Source organism: Vulpes lagopus, chromosome 1, assembly GCF_018345385.1.
Source record: "Vulpes lagopus strain Blue_001 chromosome 1, ASM1834538v1, whole genome shotgun sequence".
NCBI classification, from domain to species: Eukaryota; Metazoa; Chordata; class Mammalia; order Carnivora; family Canidae; genus Vulpes; species Vulpes lagopus.
The window spans coordinates 173,613,339-173,636,139 of NC_054824.1; the positions used below are offsets into that span (position 1 = coordinate 173,613,339).

At 40.1% G+C, this 22,801-nt stretch overlaps 1 protein-coding gene across 6 annotated transcripts in view; it reads right to left on the reverse strand.

Moving 5' to 3' along the window:
• CENPF (centromere protein F) overlaps positions 1 to 22,801 on the reverse strand; it is an 84,342-nt gene that overhangs the window by 52,906 nt on the left and 8,635 nt on the right. For 3 of the 6 annotated variants that reach the window (XM_041722897.1, XM_041722855.1, XM_041722881.1), the window contains exons 2-5: positions 20,300 to 20,536; positions 19,523 to 19,599; positions 5,909 to 6,110; positions 4,245 to 4,441 (exon numbers count right to left, since the gene is read on the reverse strand). In XM_041722897.1, the coding sequence (XP_041578831.1) occupies positions 4,245 to 4,441; positions 5,909 to 6,070 (359 nt within the window). In that variant the 5' untranslated portion in view covers positions 6,071 to 6,110; positions 19,523 to 19,599; positions 20,300 to 20,536. Of the gene's footprint in view, positions 1 to 4,244; positions 4,442 to 5,908; positions 6,111 to 9,288; positions 9,394 to 19,522; positions 19,600 to 20,299; positions 20,537 to 22,801 lie in introns of those variants that run through there. The other 3 variants (XM_041722872.1, XM_041722863.1, XM_041722889.1) reach the window with 3 other exon arrangements.

Genomic DNA, 22,801 nt, shown 5'->3' on the forward strand with positions numbered 1-22,801 from the left:
GAGTAAAGACGATGCCTGGGTAGCTCAGTTGGTTAAGCCTCTGCCTTCGGCTCAGGTCATGATCTCAGAGTCCTGGGATCAGGTCCCACACTGGTGAGGGGGGAAGGGGTTCCCTACTCAGCAGGGAGCATGCTCCTTCCCTCTCCCTCTGCAGCCCCCCAGCTTATGCTCTCTTCCTCTCTCAGTCACTCTCTCATCAATAAAATCTTTAATTTAAAAACAAAACAAGGGCAGCCCGAGTGGCTCAGCAGTTTAGTGCCACCTTCAGCCCAGGGCATGATCCTGGAGTCCCGGGATCGAGTCCCACATCAGGCTCCCTGCTTGGAGCCTGCTTCTCCCTCTGCCTGTGTCTCTGCCTCTCTCTCTCTCTCTCTCTCTCTCTCTCTCTGTGTGTGTGTGTGTGTCTCTCATGAATAAATAAATAAAATCTTTAAAAAAACAAATAGTGAAGAAAGTGTCCCAGTGCCCTAGTTCCACTCAGATCCAAATTCAATCTGGGAAGGAAAAAAAGCAATGTTTGGGCTGAAAAGAACTGCTCTGCAAATCAAAACATCACATTCAAGTTTATGGTAGTGTCCATAACTGGACATAATTGTCCAGTACTGTCCAATAAAAAGGTTCTACTAATATGTAAAGAGTAACAAGAAACAACTGAATTTAATCTTAATATTTTTTAACTCGATATTTTCAAAATACTATCATTTCAACTTATAGTCAATACTAAAATTATTGAAATAGTTATTTTTTGTATAGAACCTTCAGAATTTGGTATGCATTGCATACTTACAGCACATTTCAATTTGTAATAGCCACATTTCAAGCAATTAATAGGTATATGTAGCCAGTAGCTACCATGATGAATAGGTCAGGTCTACAGTCTAGCAAAGGTGTAGTAAGTTTAGTGACTCTAGAGATGAATTTTAAAGAACCTTATAAAATCAGTGTTTCTTTTGCCTCTCAAATCCACATGTCATCCCCCTCTGCCTATTCTTTCATTAGAAAAAAAGTTTATTCGTTTTAAACTATACCCTATTTTTTCTATAAATCTTTACTTCTCCTATTTCCTATGAAGAAAAACACAAAGTGCCACCAAAAAAAGCACTAATTTAAGCTGTTCTCTACTAGGCTTAACTCTGAGATTGTCAATACTCAACCGTTTTTGACCAACATTTCAAATAGTTCAACCTAATTTGTTGGAGACCTTCCAGAAACCTAATCAGAGCCCACTGATGGTGAAGATAAGTTTCTGCCCTGTACTTGAAGGTTACTGGTGTGAATTTGAATATACTCAATAGTTTCTGTAGTTTATAGTTTTTATATTCTAGAAAACTGTACTCTTAATAGTTTTTAAGGTCTGAGGTTTATACCATTTATAAATATCTATATCTACATCATAGGTAATAAGAATACTTTTAAACTAAGTGTACTATCCTAATCCCAACTATAACAACCGATAATAATGATGCTAACACTTTCCAAGTTGCTAAGTATCACACACAACTCAGCACTTTATATCTGCAAGTGTTACTATCAAATGTCACTTTGCAATAAAATACAGATATGTATACAAAAGTATGTTTGCCTAAAATGTTAAAAATACAAACATTTGTTTAAATTATTAAAACCAGTATCTCTGGGGTGCCTACATGGCTCAGCCGGTTAAGTAACCGAGTCTTGGTTTCCGCTCAGGTCATGATCCCAGGGTCACGGGACCCATGCCTGCACGGGGCTCCATACTCAGTAGGGAGTCGGCTTGGGATTCTTTCTTTCTCCCTCCCCTTTTGCCCTTCTCTCAACTTGTGCCCCCTCTCTCTCTGTCTCAAATAAATAAATAACATCTTTAAAAATAAAAACAAAACCAGTATTTCTATAACCAGCAGCCAAAATGTGCTTTCAAAGAAAACTATTCTGGCATTCTGAAAGTAAGTTTCCACTTCCCTAGCTTCTGTTTTCCAAAAACAACTGCCTATCTTTCATTTATTCATTCGACAAATATGTGAAGGCCTACAACTGGCAGTTGCACGGGTATACCAATAAGACAGACAAGTCCCTGTTCTCATGGAGTCTGGTATGGCATAAAATAAACAAGACAACAAAAAAAACTCGAGATAGAAGTTATTTTTCATTCTAACATGCAACTTATAGATAGCCACTTTCCTCCATGGATAGGAAACAAAATTAGGAAAAGATTTCTGTGTACCTAAATTATCTTCACAGGAAGATAAGTAAGAGTACTTTTAAAGTGTCTTAACTTTGAAAAATATGTTTGATAGGTTGAATTAAGATTATTTGAGCTAGGGACGCCTGGGTGGCTCAGAGGTTGAGCATCTGCCTTTGGCTCAGGGTGTGATCCCGGGGTTCCAGGATAGAGTCCCACACCCGGCTCCCTGAAGGGAGCCTGCTTCTCCCTCTGCCTGTGTCTCTGCCTCTCTTTCTCTGTCTCTCATGAATAAATAAAATCTTAAAAAAAAAAAAAAAAAAAAAAAGATTACTAGAGTTATGTTAAGAAAAAAAAATTTCTTGGTTTCAAGATACTTATTAATTACAAAGGGAAAAATAGTAACTTCACAATGGAGAAACCCAGACAACACCTTAACCAGGCCATCAAGGTAAAAGTCATATTAGGTCATGTACCCTATGATAGGAGACACTGAGAAAGGCACAGCACTACTACTGTGTATTCTCACCCAAAATTTATAACCTCAATCTGTCTCAGTGGTTCAATCCACGATGATTCTACACTCCCCAAAAAACATTTGGCAATGCCTAGCGACATTTTTGACTATCAAAACTTGCAACTGGGGTAGGTGCTACTGGCACGTAGTGGGTAGAGGCCAAAAATGTTGGGTAAGTATCCTACAACGACAGGACGGCCTTCTACGACAAACAACCATCTAGTCCAAAATGTGAACTGTGCGACTTTGAAAAACCCTGATCATTTAAAAAAAAAACAGCAGACGAACTGAAATTGAGGACTATTCTACACAAGAGTGACTAGTACTCTTCAACAATTTCAAGGACACAAGAAACAAGAAACTGTCACAGCTTAGAAAGAGACTAAGAAAATAACCAAATGTACTGTGGAATCCTGGATCAGATCCTGGAATGGAGAAAGCACATGACCAGAAAAACTGGTGAAATTCTAATAAGGTCCATAGTTTAGTTCATAGTATTGAATCAGTGTTTATTTCTGGTTTGGTCATTGCACTTTCATTATATAAAATGTTAACAACTCTCTCTGTTAATTTAAAGTTATTTCAAAAAAAATTTTTTTTAATTTCTGGGTATAGATTAGTAGAATCCACATGGGCAATCTGCTATAGTCCACTTTGCTTTCCGCCTGTATTTACTCCTCATTATTTTGACCAAACTCCACTATTAGAACAAGAAGACACCATCTATAAGCTAGCAATTTTGCTCCCACTAGATTTATTTTGACTAATGTCTCAAGTTGTTTGGGGATTTTTTTTTTAATGGAAAAGAAGTCATAAACACCGTTTTTTATTGCTTAAACTGGCAAATTGGTTATGTATTGCTGAAGATGTGGATCTCAGTAGGAACCTCTTCTTAAATATGCTTCCTTCCTTCCCCAGCTTAGACTCCACAGCACACAGTTTTAACCACTCTTTCCCCAGCATCCTCAATTATGCCACTGTCTTCCATCCCATTACCCTGGCCAAAAACAACCTTAGTCAATCCTCCTGTTCACATGATCACCATTTATATTCCAGATGCTAAAAGGAAAAAATGGGAGGGGAAAAAAAAAAAACATACAACTCTGTAGATGGGTCCCAGTATAAATTCCTGGTCTCCAACCTCAACTGGGCCCTCAGTGCTCCTAGGTACTTTTGAAATTCCCTAGTTCTCTTCCAATGGAAGGAAACCTAAGCCATCAGTATTAGCCATGCTCAGCTCACCTCCGTCTTCTAGTAACCACTGTTGAGAGATTTGGTATTATTTACCATTACATCATCCAGTAACAAATACAACATCTGCCCCACGAAGCAGCTTAATGAATACATCTTGAATGAATATATGAGTAAGCCATTTAATGAACTGATGAAGTACTGAGCCATGCAATGATAAGACTGAAGCACAGAAGAATTAATTTTCCTCAACTCACTGTCTCTTTCACTGGGAAAATGACTGCAACGTTTAATTACATCATTAAAGGAAAAGACAAAAGCATCCAATACACACATATAAAGGACATTCATAGGAATACCATTCAAAAAAAAAATTACCTTTTCAGTTCCTGTTCCAGTTTTTCTATTTGTTTTTTGCTGGAGTTCAGTTGCCCTTCTTGGAAATTCACCTGTGACTCCTTGACTTGAAGTTCATGGGACATTTTCTGCTTGGTCTTCTCCAGATTCTCACATATTTCCATCAAGCTTTGGTTCTCCCTTTTTAGGTTTGCACCCTCCGTTTTCTCATTCTCAACCTAATGGAGATCATGCAGAAAGAAGGAGGTCTCTTACTTCATGAATTTACCACAAATTGTAAATCTGAGTGTTAACACTGATGACTAATTACTGAGATGTGGTTGCTGTGATCCACATGTCAATGCTTCATGAACACAGAATTTTTTTTTTTAATTTGAGAGAGAGAGAGAGCAAGAGAGAGCAAGAGAGAGAGAGAGAGAGCAGGAGCACAGGGTGGAAGGGCAGAGGGAGAGGGAGAGAAAGTCCAAGTGGACTCCATGGTGAGCTTGGAACCTGACCTGGGCTCGATCTCATAACCTGAGCCAAACCCAAGAGTCAGATGCTTAACCGACTGCATCATCCAGGTGCCCCCAGGCACACAGCAATTTTACATGATCTCACTCTGAAGCTGGTAGATAGAAAAGTTCTACGAAGTCATGGATTACATGGTCTTTGGTCAGGGCTATACATACCCTTCCTGGAAAAGGAGGCTTTAATGTCCTTTCAAGTACAACAAAGTCAAAAATAAACCCTCTAAATCTTCCTTAGCAATTCATTTTAAAGTCTCGCTACTGGGACACCTAGATGACTCAGTCGGTAAGCATCTGACTTTGGCTCAGGTCATGATCTCAGGGTCCTAGGACAGAGCCCCAGGTCGGGCTCCCTGCTCAGCAGGGAGTTTGCTTGTCCCTCTATTCCTCCCCCACTCATGCTCTTTCTCCCTCCTCTCTCAAATAAATAAAATCTTAAAGAAAGTCTGGCCGTTGAAGCCAATTATCGTAAAATTCTCCAACTAGCAAAGCCATGTTAAAAGCAGTGACTGTACCACTACCTTGTTGGCTAATGAAGAAGGAAGGAAGAAGCACTGTTTTAGTTTTTCATTTCCTAGCCCAGAATAGAAGAAGTCTGGGAATACCAAGGTGAAAAGCCCACCCTCAGAGAGCAATATCCATTTGGACTGCAAAGCGCCCTAATACTGGCTCCAAGTCAGAGAATTCTGGCCATGTTGGTACAGAATATAAAAGTAATTTCCAATGTGTGGTCCCAAACAGAATTAAAATAGAAGTCAGGAGGGGCGCCTGGGTGGCTCAGTCAGTTAAGTGTCTGCCTTCAGCTCAGGTCATGATCCCAGGGTCCTGGAATCGAGTCTCACATTGGGCTCAGCAGAAAGCCTGCTTCTCCTTCTCCCTCTGCCATTCCTCCTGCTTCTGCTCCCTGGCTCTATCTCTCTGTCAAATAAATTAATTAAAAACTTTAAAAACAAAAAATAAAAAAATAAAAATAAATAAATACATAAATACATAAATAAATAAATAAGTAAAATGGAACTCAGCAGCCTTCAATATTAGCAGGTAAGCAGAAATGAGGGGCAAAGGAGCAGATAACCACCTGAAGATAGCATAATCATTTTTCTCACAATTTCAGACCAAGATCAATTCATCCAAATACTGAATTAACAGTTTTAAATGGCAGCGTTTCAGCGATACCTTCTGTTTCTGCTTCTGCAGGGCAGCCTCCAGAGTTTCCAGCTGGAACTGCCTTTGTTGCCTTTCTTTCTTCAGTTTGTCCAGCTGGCCTTCCAGCTCCTGAATTTTCTGAAGAGCTCTCGTAGGCAGGCCCTCTTTCCATTCTTCCAAAGCCCAGCTCATCTTGCTCTCCTTCTTTACTATTCACACATTTATAAATCAACTGGAAGGAATAAGCAGATTGTCAGTCTTACTATGGTAAAAAGAGACCTAAACTTTGAAGAGACAAAGGAGTCTCCAAGGAGTTTCAAAGCCTCACATTTTGAAAGATAAGGAAGCACACCGTCTTGCTTCTCCAGCCCCTGAAAGGTGACTACCAATAGCTCTGGTTGTGAGGTACACAAGATGAGTGGCTTCCCTGGCTCTCAGTTTTTCCTATTTCTCAGGTTTGACTTCTTGGCTACTTGCTTTCTACACTCATTTTGTTTTCATTATACAAAACATGAGCACTTTGCTCTGAGGTTTCAGGTGAAAAGCAGATCCTATAAACAAACAAAACTCAACATAAGTCATTTTGCAAATGCTCTTCTTTTCATCTTCACATCATTGCCACTCTGTCCCTCTTTCTCTGGGAAGCCTCCCTGGTGAGATCCCTAACCTGGCTGTAACTCCTGGTCATAGTCTGTCATGGCACAGGTACTCCCTCTCTCCTTTCAAGCAGTTCTCATGTGTTGAATTAATGCATGGATGAACAAAGATCGAACGCCAGACTAGTGCTAAAATCATTGCAAAATGCAGTAAAGCCATGCTCCAGATAGACCTGGTCAGGCAACTAGCATATAGCCTCAGTGATTCAAATCCCAGCTCACTCACCTACAAGACGTGTGACCTTGGGCATGTTATTTAACTGCTCTGTGCCTCAGTTTCCTCATTTGTAAATTGGGGAAAATAGTAGTGGTGACTTCCCAAAGCCTTAGAACAGTACTATATTTCCTGATAAGCATTCTGTACTTATTAGTTGTAATATTAGTCCTGGAAAACACTTCATTTGTGTATTTCAGCCTATGGTACCTAGAGGGAAGTGGCCTACCTCATTCTCAGGCATATCTGAGGAAATTTAAATCATCTGGGAGAAAAGTATGGAAATTATTCTGTATTCATTACCCTCTGGAACTTAAATGAAAGGAAAGCATTCATTTTCCAGTATTTGGGCAAGGTGAGAATCTGCTTTTTTACTAAATGAAGTCCATAAACATTTTAGTGTCTTGTTTCAATTGGCTGTATCAAATTAAACTTTTTATCAGAGCAACTAATTAGCAGTTGATAAAAGTACTAAGGATAAACAAGATTAAAAGAGAGAGCAGGGCAGCCCAGGTGGCTCAGCGGCTTAGTGCCACCTTCAGCTCAGGGTGTGATGCTGGAGACCCAGGATCGAGTCCCACGTCGGGCTCCCTGCATGGAGCCTGCTTCTCCCTCTGCCTGTGTCTCCACCTCTCTCTCTAATAAATAAATAAAATCTTAAAAAAAAAAAAAAAAAGAGAGAGAGCGCAAAGTTCTTGGAAAACACAGTTCAGATTATTAAGCTTTGGAAAGCCATGGTTTCTCTGACAGTTTAATCTTCTTTTTCCAGATCTCAGATCTTTGAACACAGCATCTCAAAGTCCATTTGCCCAAAAACTGCTGAAAGAAATCTGCCTCTCCACCAACAAAGGACAATTTACACTGTCCCAACAGGCTTCTCTTTCTGTTCCAATCTAGCTTGCTCACTTAGGGGTGGGCGTACAGTACCAGTGGCACACAAGGATTAACAGTCCTAAACAGTTCTTCCAGCCACTGAAATCATTACATCAGAGACGCAATCACCAACAAAACATTACAAGGAGCAATTTAGAAAGATGATATAGATGAGGAAAATAAACAGAAGGAAAACTGGCAAGTTGAATGCTTTTCCATTTCAAAGTCTAAGATACAACTGTAAGGAAGTGGTTAAAACAATCACCAGACCCAAGGGCACTTTGATTAGAGCATACTTTGAAAGGTTCAGGCATCAACAGTTTGCATGGAGCCACTGAGGCAAAACACACAGAAAAAATGTAAATTTCCAGATGGAGGTGTAAGGAGCAACAGATGTAAGGGAGGGTGGGGAGCTGAAGAAAAGCCCTGAATGTCAAGGTTCCTGCTAGGAGGATTTTGCAGAAAAAGTTCTTTTTGTCCTAAATATGAAGAGAGAACTCCTTAGGCCTGAATCACCCACCCCCAGCACTGGAGGACCACCTACCTGCACGTTTTCCGTTTTTGTTGTTGTTGTTTGTATGTATCTTTTTTATTGGAGTTCGATTTGCCAACATATAGCATATCACCCAGTGGTCATCAAGTGCCCCCCTCAGGGCCCATCCCCAGTCACCCCATCCCCCCACCCACCTCCCTTTCCATCACCCTTGTCCCGTTTCCCAGAGTTAGGAGTCTCTCATGTACTTTTAAAAAGATTCCCCACCTCTCATGCTTTGTCACCCTCACCGATATTTTCACTCATTTTCTCTTCTTTCCCTTTACAAAACATGAGAGACTCCTAACTCTGGGAAATGAACGAGGAGTAGTGGAAGGGGAGATGGGCGGGGGGTGGGGGTGACTGGGTGATGGGCACTGGGGGGGGGGTACTTGGCGGGATGAGCACTGGGTGTTATGCTATATGTTGGCAAACTGAACTCCAATAAAAAAAAAATTAAAAAAAAAAAAAGATCCCCCACCTCCACCAAGCCCCCCGAGTCCCCGGCTGGAGCGCCACGCTGAGCGTTAAGAGTGAAAACTTGCCTGCTCCTCTAGACCTGGCTCAAGGAGTAGACGCAGATCATGTGTTTATTTACTTCTGGGTCTTCATAACACGGCAGAGCCCGGCCCCCAAGGGTGCCCAAATAAATGTGGAAGGCGGGAGAAATGCTCTCGCAGCTGACAAGGGGCACACCGACGCGCAGCACACATCAAACCCCAAGCTTGCATCCCCTCCATGCAACGAGGGACCCATGTTCAAAGGTCGAAACGGAGCCGCTGGCCCTGGCCCTAGACGGCCGCCAGAAAAATACCTGCTCATCTCCAATTCACGTGTCTTATAAAGGGGGGAAACTGAGGCTCCAAAGCGCGAGCTCGTGCCCGAGCGGGGTCTGCGGACGCCGGTGCCAGCGCAGCTCCCCCAGGAGCAGGGGGGCCGCCGACAGCCCTAAGAACCGCCCCCGGGGGGGTCTCCCAGCCCCATCGGGTGGCCGGGGGCGGGCCGCTGCAGCCACCCGGCCCGGGAGCGCCATCCCACGGGCGTCCCCGCCGAGGACCCGCGGCAGAAAGCCGGCCGCCCCGCCCCACCCCACCCCACGCCCGCCGCGAAGCCACGGCCCACGCGGGACCCTCACCTGCCTAGCCGGGAGGGAAAGCCGAGCCCTGCGGGGTCGGGCGCCGGCGCAGCCTCCGCGGGCTTCGGCCCAGAATCCAATTCAAACTGCCCGCGGTCGGCAGCGGTTTCGGATTCGCCCGCTTCCGGGACGGGCCAAACTCACCCTCCAAGCCTATTGGTCGCCGCGAGTGGCTGTGGACCAATCGGCTCCCGCGCCCTCACGCTGCCGGCTCTGATTGGCTCTTTCGGATCGATTTAAAAATCAAGCCCTCACCGGGTGGGGCAGGCGGAGAGTTACGGGGTTTTTTGTTGTTGTTGTTGTGGGAGGGCGGGGACCACGTGCTTCTCCCGCGGCTGCAGGCCCCGCGCACCAGCTCCTGCCGCGGCGCAGCCGGCCCGGCCCGCGGGTTAGGGCCGCGGGGTCCGTCGCCCTCCGCCCGCCGCGCTGTGCTGCCGGCCGGGCCCTCCAGGTATCCCCTTACTAAGACCCAGCACCCAGGGCGTAGATGCGAGGTACTGGGTACGCCCCGCACTCATCAGCCCGTGTCATTCTTAACGACTCTTGAGGAAGGCGTTTCCGTTGTATCTGGGAGTTAACCGAGGCACATAGTAGCTCCCTAATTTGAAATTGAATCTAGGACACAGAGGATCTCACTCTTATTGACCATATTCTAAAGAAGGATCCTGAACACTTGTTAGCTGCATTCAAGGGTGTTAGGCCGAGTGAAACAAGTCAATCGGACCAATTATGTGGTCTCATTCATTTGGAGAATATAAATAACAGTGAAAGGGAATAAAGGGGAAAGGAGAGAAAATGAGTGGGAAATATCAGAGAGGGAGACAGAACATGAGAGACTCCGAACTCTGAGAAACGAACTAGGGGTGGTGGAAGGGGAGGTGGGCGGGACGTTGGGGTGACGGGGTGACCGGCACTGAGGGGGGCACTTTATGGGATGAGCACTGGGTGTTATATGTTGGCAAATTGAAAACCAATAAAAATAAATTTAGGGGATCCCTGGGTGGCGCAGCGGTTTGGCGCCTGCCTTTGGCCCAGGGCGCGATCCTGGAGGCCCGGGATCGAATCCCCACGTCGGGCTCCCGGTGCATGGAGCCTGCTTCTCCCTCTGCCTGTGTCTCTGCCTCTCTCTCTCTCTGTATTACTATCATAAATAAATTAAAAAAATTTTTTTTAAAAAATAAATTTATATTTTAAAAAAGGGGGGGATGACATCGCGGCGGGAAGAATCGCCAAAACTGGATGTAATCTCTCCTTTCTATGAAGCCCACTGTTTTTTTGTGTGTATTTATGTACCTGTTCTCTTTCCCTATTCAATTAAAAATAAGCTTCTAAAGACAGGAGCAAAACAATGAATTGTTAACTTACTGTATCTGTTAATATGTCTCTGATGCTCTTGTCCTCCCTCTGTATACCTTTCCTTAGGTTACCGCATTCTAGACGGTCCCTTACTTTTTTTCTGCTCATCCTTCAAGACCCAATCCAAATGCTACTTTCTTCATAAAACCTCCCTATTCTCACTCACTCCTTAGAAATAAGTATTTTCTACAGCTTTCCTAGAAAAGTGTATACATTATATTTATGTCTGTCTGTCTCTCCTATGAGTCTCGAAAACTCCTGTGGCGTAAAATCTGTTTTAATTCACTTTTGTAGCTCTAGTGACTCCCTAGTAACTTTGCACATAAAAAAATAAGACCGCCTTGAGACTTAAAACTACCATCCGGAGAAAGGCTTCGTTCCCCCAGTATCTTTGAATTCCCCCCCAAAAAGGGGAGGGAGCCAGTAGGTCAGTAGAACTTTTACTGGGCATTGCCATGATCAGTTTAGCATCTGGTTGTTCTGGGATTTCAACCAAATTCTGACTCCAAGACTAATCACAACTCCATTGCTTCCCAGGGGTAATTATTCAACTATTAGCTGCCTAAGGAAAACAGAACTAGAAAGACCTGTAACAGGACTTTCAAGAATTGCATTTGCTATTCATTCATTCATTCATTCATTCATTCATTCATTTCTCTTTTTTTAAGATAGATTTATTTATTTATTTATTTATTTGGGGGTGGGAGAGCACGAGCAGGGGAAGCAGCAGGCAGAGGGAAAGGGAGAAAGAAGCAGGCTGAGCGGGGAGCCTGACATAGGCCTCAGTCCCAGGACCCTGGGATCATGACCTGAGCCCAAGGCAGCCACTTAACCAACTAAGCCACCCGGGCACTCCCATTTATTCATTTCTTAATAGTTATCTATTGAGTGATCACTATATAGCCAAGCCTTGTAGTACATTTATCTATAATAATCAGTAAAGACATATATTGATTTCTTGAACAGGGGAATCATGTGATGGAGACTATTCTATGACTTCAATCATGATTTCCTTCCCCTACCTGTATGTTTAGGGGCTGAAGGAGGTGAATCCCACCTAACCAAACGTAGATGTCTTCTGAGAGTCACTTTCAATTCCCTCACTTCTCTTTTTAAAGCCACTGCCTCATTGATCCTGTCTACTCTCTCTGGACTATTCATCTACCATCTCTCCTTTCTGCCTGTGAATATTTTGCCTACATTTTTATTGAGTTGTTGGTCTTCTTCCTATGATTTCTCATATATTCTGGACACAAAGCTTCTGTCAGATACCTGTTTTGCAAACATTTTCTCAAATGTGCTCTCTTTTCAGCTTCTTAATGATTCCTCAAAAAAGCAGACATCTTTTTATTTTAAAATTAATTTTAATTTTCTCTTTCATAGGTCATGGTTTTTTGAATCTTATCTAAGAAATGTTCACATATCTTCTAAAAATTTTATAATTTGAGCTTTTACACTTAAGTCTATGATCTGTTTTGAATTTATTTTTTGGATAGCATGAAATAAGGGTTGAGGTGTACATTTTTCCATATAAAGATCCAGTTGCTCTAACACCATTTGTTGTCCTTTTCTATTATTACCTTAGTACTTTTGTTGAAAATTAATTGAACATACAAACATGGATATATTTCTGCCTCTTTGTTCTACTGATCTATATGTCTATCTTTACCACTGTATCATAGTGTTTTAATGATTGTAGCTTTATAATAAGTCATGAAATTAAATACTGTACATCCTCTAGGTAGTATCTTTTTATATTGTCTATTCTAGGGACTTTATTTTCTATAAACATTTTGGATAAGAATATTAATTTTTCCAAAATCCTCCTGAAATTTTGACTGGGATTACATTGAACCTATAGATTAATTTGAAGAATTTAAAGATGTTCTGGTTCATAAGCATTGTGTATCTCTTCAATGATTTGGCTTTTCTAAATGACACTTCTCTTAGCAGTATTTTATAATTTTCAGGGTACATATGAATTTGTTATATTCATCCATAAGTATTTCCTCTTCTGTATGCTGTTGTAACTGGATTTTTTAAATGCTTAGCTTCTAGTATTATGTTGCTTGTATAAAGAAATCAATCTATTTTTATAAAATGACCTTGTATCTTGCAGACTTGCTAACCTGTCTTGTGTCTTGTGTTGGCCAGGACTGCTAGAACAAAATATCATGAACTGGAGAGCTTAAACAACAGACACTTCTTGAAGGCCAGAAGTCCAAAATCAATGTGTTGTCTGGATTAATTCCCTCTAAAGGCTCTAAGGGAAGGATCTGTTCCAAGCCTTTCTCTTTGGCTTGTCTTCATGCTCACATGGCATTCTCCCTATATGTGTGGCAACTCCAGATTCTCCCTTTCTGTGAAGACTTTAGTCAGATTAGGACCTGCCTTACTTCAGTTGCTGTAATAAATTACCATAGACTGGGTGGCTTAAATGACAAATTCATTCCTCACAATTCTGAAGCCTAGGCAATCTAGAATGAGACGTACCAGCATGTTTGGGTTCTAGTGAGAGCCCTCTTCCTCACCAGATGGCCTTCTTCTTGCCATGTCCTTACAAAGCAGAGCACAGAGAGAAAGAGGAAGTTTTCTATGTCTCTTTGTATAGGGGCACTAATACCATTCATGAAGCTTCCACCCTCATGACCTAATTAGCTCCCCAAATCCTCACCTCCTGATACCATCACACTGAAGGGTTAGGATGTCAACATATGAATTTGGAAGGACATAAACATTCAGGCTTTAACAGGGTCCAACCTGATGACCCCATTTTAACTCTGTAAAAACCGTGTCTCCAAATAAAGTCACATCCTGAGATACTAGGAATTAGGATTTCAACATATAAATTGGAGAGTGGGGTACAAGTTCACTCATAACTTAATAGTTCTAGTAGCTTTTTTGTACATTACTATTTTCTACATGTACTTTCTGTAATTCAACATGGTTTTGCTTCTTCATTTCCAAACTATATGCTTTCTATTTATTTTTCTTCCCTTCCTTATTCCACTGGTTAGGACATCAAGTATGATGTCGAATGGATATGAAAGTGGACATCTTTTCTGTCTTTCTTTCCTCAGGGAAAAACATTCAGTCTTTTACTATTAAGTATGACAGCCATACATTTTTATAGATGCTCTCTATCAGACTGACAAAGTTTCTTTCTGTTTCAGTTTGTGGACTGTTTTTATCATGGTTAGGTGTTAGATTTTATCAAATTCTTTTGCTGCACTTATTGAGATGATCCTTTGGTAATTCTCTGTTATTCAGGTATCATGGGGATTGCATTGTTTGGTTTTCAAATGTTAAAGCAACCTTGTTTTTCTGTTACATGTGCCACTTGGTTGTAGTATATTGTCCTTTTTATATATTGATGATGAATATTGCTAATATTTCTCAAAGATTTTTGCATCTATGTCTAGGAGAGATATTGGTTCATAGTTTTCCATCTTGTTATATCATTTTTTTAAGATTTTATTTTTAAGTAATTTCTACACCCTGTGTGGGACCTGAACTATATTATAACCTCAAGATCAAGAGCATCACCCGAGCCAGCCAGGTGCCCCTAACTTGTCATATCATTTAAGTATGATTAAACCTGGCTTGGCTTTGGTAACAGGTTCAAACTGTCCTCGTAAAATTAGTTAAGAAGCATTTCCTCCTCATCTCTTTCAGGAAAAGTTTACATAGAATTGGTGTCATTTATTCCTAAATGCTTGGGCCTGGAGTTTTCTCTATGCTGGTGTCTAATCAGGAATTTTAAAAAAGGTTTTTAAAGTGTTCCATTTTTACTTTATTCAATTTCAGTAGTTTGTGTCTTTCAAGGAATTTTTCTGTTTCATCTAGGTTATCAAAAGTATTAGAACATAGTTTTTCAAAAATTCCTATTATCATCCTTTTAGAGGCCTTATTGTATGTAATTATCTGTTTTCCTTTCATTTCAGATGCTAATAATTTGTGTTCTCTCCACCACCCTCTCATCAATCCAGCTCGAATTTTATTAATATTATTGATCTTTTCAAAGAAGCAGCTTTTGATTTTATTGACTTTTTTCCTCTACTATTTGTCCATTTTCTGTTTCATCTATTTCTGCTCTTTATACTTAAGTTTAATTTTCTTTTATAAGCTGCTTAAAGCGGAAGTTTAGATAACTGATTTTAGAGCTTTGTTCTTTTGCTAACATAAGCATTTAAACTTTATATTGGGGATCCCCGGGGGGCTCAGCGGTTTGGCGCCTGCCTTTGGCCCACGGCGGGATCCTGGAGTCCTGGGATGGAGTCCCACGTCGGGCTCCTGGCATGGAGCCTGCTTCTCCCTCTGCCTGTGTCTCTGCCTCTCTCTCTCTCTATGTCTATCATGGATAAGTAAATAAATCTTTAAAAAAAATAATAATAAAAAAATAAACTTTATATTAACTTTACCTAATGGCACAAATTTTTAATTTAAATTCAGTAATTAACATATAGTGTATTATTAGTTTCAGAGGTAGAGTTCAGTGATTCATCAGTCTTATATAAATCTCAGTGCTCATTATATCATGTGCCCTCCTTAATGCCCATCACCCAGTTACTTCATCCCCTAACCCCTCCCCTCCAGCAACCCTCAGTTTGTTTCCTATGATTAAGACTCTCTCATTGTTTGTCTCCCTCTCTGATCTTGTCTTGTATTATTTTCCCCTCCTTTCCGCTATGATCCTGTTTTGTTTCTTCAGTTCCACATATGAGTGAAATCATATGATAATTGTCTTTCTCTGATTGACTTATTTCACTTAGCATAATACCCTCTAGTTCCATCCACATCATTGCTAGTGGCAAGATTTTATTTTTGATGGCTGAGTAATATTCCGTTGTATCTATATACCACATTTTTTTTTAATTTTTATTTATTTATGATAGTCACAGAGAGAGAGAGAGGCAGAGACACAGGCAGAGGGAGAAGCAGGCTCCATACACCAGGAGCCCTACGTGGGATTCGATCCCGGGTCTCCGGGATCGCGCCCCGGGCCAAAGGCAGGCGCCAAACCGTTGCGCCACCCAGAGATCCCTATATACCACATTTTTATCCATTCATCAGTCAATGGACATCTGGGCTCTTCCCAGAGTTTGGCTATTGTGGGCATTGCTGCTATAAACATTGGGGTGCAGGTGCCCCTTTGGATCACTACATTTGTATCTTTGGAGTAAATACCTAGTAGTGCAATTGCTGGGGTGTAGGATAGCTCTATTTTCAACATTTTGAGGAACCTCCATACTGTTTTCCAGAGCGGCTATACCAGCTTACATTCCCAATAGCAGTGTAAAAGGGTTCCCCTTTCTCCACATTTTTGCCAACATTTGTTGTTTCCTGACTTGTTCATTTTAGCCACCTAACTGGTGTAAGATAGTATCTCACTGTGGTTTTGATTTGTTTTGCCTGGTGCCAAGTGATGTCGAGCATTTTTTCACATGTCTGTTGGCCATTTGTATGTCTTCTTTGGAGAAATGGATGACACAAATTTTGTTTGTCTTTCCATTTTCACTCAGTTCAAGTATTTTCTAATTTCCTTTATGATTTTGTGTTTCATTTGTGGGTTATTTAGAAGTATATTGTTTATTGAATATTTGTAGATTTTCTAGATATCTTTCCATTACAGATATGGAAACAACCAGCCTCTTGGGTGGCAAGTCAATTTTGCATTGGATCTTTTCCACCTCCACTCTGAAGGAATCAATACCTACACCAGATGTGGGTTTTTCTTTTCTCTCTACAGAGCCTCTGCCAACTTTCCTTTCTGAGGGCTTACAGAATACCAGACTTACAGTTATGGGATCTTGCCTAAAATTGTCTTAGACCAGAGGACCCATTGAGAAACATGTGCATGACCATAGGATTACTGGTTCTACCATATATCCTGCCTATTTCCTGGAAATGGCTGGCCTGGTGGTGCTATAAGTTGAATAGCATCCCCCATAATTTCACATGTTGAAGTCCTATCCCCTAGCATCTCAGGATGCAATATTGATTGGAAACAGAGTTGTTTCAGATGTAATCAATTAACACGAGGTTGTTAGGGTAAGCTCTCACCCAATAGGACAATGTCCTTATAAAAGGGGGATATTTGGACACAGAAAAGAGATACAAGGGAATGCCAAGAAAAGAATGCAGTTGCTACAAGCCAAGGGACACCAAGGAGTGCTGGCCAACTACCTGAAGCTGAGAGAGAGGAAGAGAACAAGTTCTCCCTCACAACCCTCAGAAGGAACCAATCCTGTCAACACTGTGATCTCAGACTGCTAGCCTCCAGAGCTGAGAGAAATGGCTATTGTGTGAAGCCACTTGGTTTTGGTACTTAGTTACAGCATCCTTAACTAACACAGATATCACTTTGGAATAGCCTATTAAGGTGCTAGTTATGGCATAACCTCCGATGGGGTTAGGGAAACATCCTCCATGATGCACCATCTGTATTGTGCCAGTATATAGCAAGTTGTGTCCTCAGTACCTAGAATATCCAGGTCCAGCTTCTAAGAAATGGAACAAAAATTAGCCCTTCTCATTACCACTCCCAATAACCCATATGTGCTTCCCATTCTACTTTGGGCTCTACTGATAAAGTGGGAGTGGGGAACACTACTCCTAGTGACACGAAAGGCTCCCACAAACCCTAAGGCTACAAATGGTCTTTGGTTTTGTTATGCAATTGAACCAGGAGGCAAAGAAAGGAGTTATAATACTGATGAGGCTAATCAACCCAGATTATGGTGAGAAACTAGGGTTGCTGTTGTTACATAAAAGGGGCAGAAAGAATATGTCTGGAACTCAGGAATCACTGGAGGTACTCCTCTGTGCCTTTATGTCTGGTAATAACAGTGAACAAGTAATTGCAGCCACCACAGTCCAATAAGGGCAAGGCAGTCAAAGGCCTGACCACTCTGAGATGAATTCTCAGAATTCATCTCAGAGTGGTATTCTGGAATACCCCACCAGGCAAAAAAATACCCCATCTCAGGGTATTCTGGAATACCCCACCAGGCAAAAAAATTAGGTCAGTTGATGCTGACCAATGATGGAGAGATCTAGAATGGATGGTAGAGCACAGAGTTGATGAGTATGTCATAGCCTTGGGACCAGTTGTAATAGCAGGAACCACCGTGGCTTATTCTACTAATTCCTCTATACTAATACTTGTAGAAAAGTCTTTAGAGATCGTGGCCACCATTTTGAAGGCACAATGTCAGAGTAAACTTCATATGAGGACAAGTGGATCTCAGCAGGGTAAGGTGTGGTCATAGCAAGTGCTGTTAGGACATCCCCTTGGCCCACGTGTCACGGGTAGAACTGTAGTAGACTGTTCTGTGTGTGCTCAGACTCATTCCACCTCAAGTGCAAGCCACAGGTCACTCCATTTCTCTGATCCAGGGATTTTTCTGGAGCTAAGAAAGCCTGATAACCTGGCACAGCCTGGAAATACAGGAATAATTATAGTTTCCACGGACAATCTTCAATGAATGTGGTTGGAGCCAGTGGATAGATGGCTCAGCATTGCATCTTTCATGTGTGCAATTCTGAGAGATGGCAGAAAAATTAAGCCCTTGCTGCCTGTAGGGACAACTGGGAAATAGCACCCTTCCCCTGGTTTTTCCTCTTTCCCTGTCTCACTTCCCCTGGTCCCCACTTTGCTTCCTGGAATTAGCACCCAAATAAACTCCTTCCATCCTAGTTTGTATCTTAGTCTCTGCTTTGGGGAGAACCCAAACTAAATGGAAGGTGTCATATACATATGATTTATTATCTTCGACAAGTGAAAAATCCATCTCAGCTTCTCAAATGTTTCAAAAAGCTTCCCTTATGTAGATGGAACCTCAGCTACCTCATCTGTGAAATTAGAAGTGTAAATCATAATAGATTTGCCTGGTCCTGATAGTTTTAGACCAGGCATTTCTAGGAGATAAGGGTCATGCTTTTATGCTTGTTTTGTGCATATCTAGATTTCTTTTGACTACAGAACCATGAATTTAACACATTCATTGAGATAAGAATTAATTTTCAAGGCTTGCTATGAGGGGATTTTTCCATCCCTCTAGGAAAGAAAGACTTGAGGGTAAATACTACATATTCAACATAATATTTTAAAAGTTGATTTTAAAAGTTGATTACAAAAAAATATTGAATATCTTGGAATGCTTTAAGTACATGGATTACCTATCATAGGGGCACTGTGCAGTGCTCTGAACTGAATTAAAGTGCAAGAAAAGGGATCCTAAACTTTTAAAAAGCACTTTCTATTTTCACCACTAGGTGATTCCCTATACCTTAGAAAATCTTTAACAATAACTACTGTCCCACATACCCTGACTCACTATGTTCTCTTTTCTTTCTTTTTTTCTTTTCTTTTTTTTATGTTTTTTTTTTTTATGTTCTCTTTTCTAATTCCATTCCCTCAATGTACCTAATGTTCTTGCTTACTACTCCCTTTTTAAGCTAACATTTGCTTGTTTAAAGTAGAGGAAAGTAACAAAAAATAATGGCCCATAATTTACAGAATGATCAAGTGATAACACATGCACATGATATGAAATTCCAAACACTCAAAAAAAGTTGTGAAAGATGAATTTAAGAAACTAGAATGAACATTGGACATTCAGACTAAAATCTCATTTCGTAGCTGAAGACAGTGAGATAAGATGGTTCTAAAAATTCACACAAGTTACTGGCAAAAAAATTACAAATACAGAAAATAATTTAAACAGGTAAACCTTCATCATTCTGGAATCAATTATCTTACAGAAATTAGAAACACATTATTACGGCTCTTGCAATAGCAATTATTATAAAAGAAGTGAAATAATCTACATATTTTTAAAAATTTCAGTGGCATTTCATTTAAAAAAATGCTTACCTGGTGCTTATTTCTTTCAAACATTGATTAAAATCAATGTTCACTATATTTTCTATTCCTTGGCTGGAAACTTGATCCTCAAAGAAAAAAATGTGGCTGTTACTACAAGTCCAAGTTTCCAAAAAGACAATGATACAGCCAAAAATAAATCTCCCAACTTGCAAGTCAAGTTTGCTGAAGGAGATGACAGTATTTATCATCACGTGACTGAATTTAAGTTCAATTTGTCTCTAGCTCACTTTCAATAACAGTTTTGATCCAGGTGTTAGGTTAACCATGTAGTAAAGTGCATGATTCTCCTGATCTCTGTAATCATTGGGTTTGACACCTTGAAATAAAAGGTGAAGGCATTTTCTAAACCAGAAATAAAACTTTAGTGCCCCTAAGAAGATCACGGAAATCTCTTCTAAAGCGCAAATTTGGAAGCTATATCTAGTTCTGAATTAGTAGGTTTAAGAGGCAGTACGGAAATTCATTTTATGAAGCACTCCTGTGGTCAAAAGATAAAGTGAATATACTTCATGGTTTACTTCTATTGTGCCGGCATCCCTCTGGTTTAACATGTGTCTCAGAGTTGTTGTTGTTATTTTTGCTGCTTTTAACAAAATATTATTAACAGTTGTTTTAGAATAAACCAACCTGAGTGGGGTAGGTCAGTTTGTACTACCATATTCTATCATGCTCTTCTCTAGGAGTGTGTGATGTATATGGGCAATAAACAGGGTTCAACATGTAACTACAGGTTAAATCTGAACTATCAGTTATAACTCCTCTCACTTTTTCGAAAACCTTCTTGACGCAGTTAATCAACTCCACCGCTTTAAAGGCTGGGGCTGATGAAGAGTGATTGCATACAGGGGGCATTGGCTGCCTTTGGGTTGGGTGACTGGAAGAAGTGTTGGTTGCTGCTGCCCCTAGTGGCCATCTGGGGTATGAGTCAGTTGTGCCTTAGTTGGGAGTCAGGCCTGGGAGATGATGAAGCCTTTAGGCTGCATAGGCCAGTGGGTGGGATCCCTGTGAAATGTGAGAAATGAGAAATTTGATGAATGTGAGATAGATGTGGAGGTGGGGGTTAAGCATGCCCGCCAGAGGGCTTATATATAGTGGTGTGAACAATCCTGCTAAAATGATTTTGTCATTTACTAGATGGCGTAAATCTACGAGTCTTTATTTACTTTTTGTTTGGTAACGCTTCTTAAAGATTTTGCGATGAACCCTCACAGCAGCAGTGAACTCAAGAAACAAGACAAAGCAAATGCGTATTTAGTGGAAAAAATTAAGTACAGAATTCTCATTTCTCAGTGACATTGGTGAGGACTATATCATGTACCTAAAAATGTTTGTCCATTTACTATCCACCATGAGAGCTGTAGTAATGAAAACTAGAAAAAAATGAATGTGCTTTGGAGGTCCCGGGATTTACTTTAAACATGAGACATTATTTTAAGATTTTCCTGGACAAGTATGAAATATGAAGCAATAGCTGTTAATATGTTTGGTTTAATTAGAACTCTGCAGACAGCTAAATGACTCCTTTCTTATTGTGTCAACAGATGCTTCAAATTACAAATTGATTGATTTCAGTAAGTGTTCGATATTTTTCATAAAATCATGGAATCAAAGTAAAAAAAAGTTCATCTGGCCATATTGTAAATACTACTGTAAATTCAATTAAAAAGTTGAACTTTGAAGATAAAAGTATTTGTATTATGAGTTTCATAAATACAAATTCTACATCAACTCTAACTTTTATCAATAAATTTCATGTTAAATAGGATGTCGATAGAGCAGAAATGTTCCGTGAAGCTTTTAGAGAATTGCAGTTATTAAAAACAAAATTTGGAAACAAGGAAATATTGAAATTTATCCTATAAAAGCAAGGAAAGAATTAAATAAACAATGACAGCCTCATCAATTTACAAGATTTAATTTTGAAATTCTACAATTGTGCCTTGGAATACCAAGACTTGTGGAATAATCTTTTGATGGAGTTTCTTGTTTTATTTCATAAATGTATATTCTGTGCTAGAATGGAATGAAATCATAAACGTTAACAAGTTTGAAGCATTGGCATTATATAAAATGTTTTAAAGTACAAATAGAACTTACAAGTTTTGTCTTATAAAAGTACTTGTTAAATCTAGTGTGAAAAGAAGCAAACAGAAATCATCTGTGAAAATATCTTGGCTGAAATACCTACAAATTTCAGAATAAAAAGAATAGAACTGAGAATTTCCTCCATTTAGCAGAATTTGTTCTGAGTTTACTATGACCCTCACCACTGGGGGAATAATTTCTCAGTTAAAAATACTGTGGACTATAGAGAGGAGTCAACTGACAAGGAATGTGGCAAATTTATTTTTAAAATACATATATAATAAGATCATACTGAAAAAATACATTCTTCAGAAATACACCAATAACAGAGTATTAACAAATGATAAAGCTAAGAAACTGGATAAAGTATATGAATATATACCAACAACAGTTATTCTGCTTAGACTATTTTTAATATTCAGATAATCAACATGTTTCACATGTTTTATTTTAATATACATGGGTATATATATTTTTAAGAATCATTTTTTTAAGATTTTATTCTATTTATTTATTTGAGAGAGAGACAGACATAGTGACAGAGAGCAGGAATGAGGAGGAAAGGGAGAAGCAGGCTCCCCGATGAGCAGGGAGCCCGACATGGGGCTGGATCCCAGGACCCCAGGACTATGACCTGAGCCAAAGGCAGATGCTTAACTGGCTGAGCTACCCAGGCACCCCTGAAAGAATTCTTTTTTTGAAAATGGTTTTTATTGGCACTATTTTATAGATCCAACAATATAAAAAAAAACAATTTGTTAATAAATAAATATATTATGATTATACATTTTAAATATTTTTAAAAAAATTTATTCATGAGAGACACAGAGACCTAGGCAGAGGGAGAAAGAGATTCCTTGTGGGGAGCTCCATGTGGGACTCGATCCCAAGACCCTGGGATCACTACCTGAGCCGAATGCAGACGCTCAACCACTGAGCCACCCAGGTACCCCCATTTTATTTTATTTTATTTATTTATTTTTGGTACCCCCATTTTAAATAATTTTAATCTCCCTTTTGCTCTCAAAATATGTTAATTGGGCAGCTAAATTGTATAGTCACTGTATTTTAAGCCTAAACTGGAGAACAGTTAAATCATTCATGCCCTAAATTGGTGAGAATATTTCTAAATGAATTTGGATGGAGGTTCTTTTGTTTTTATTTTAAGGTATAGGACATTGA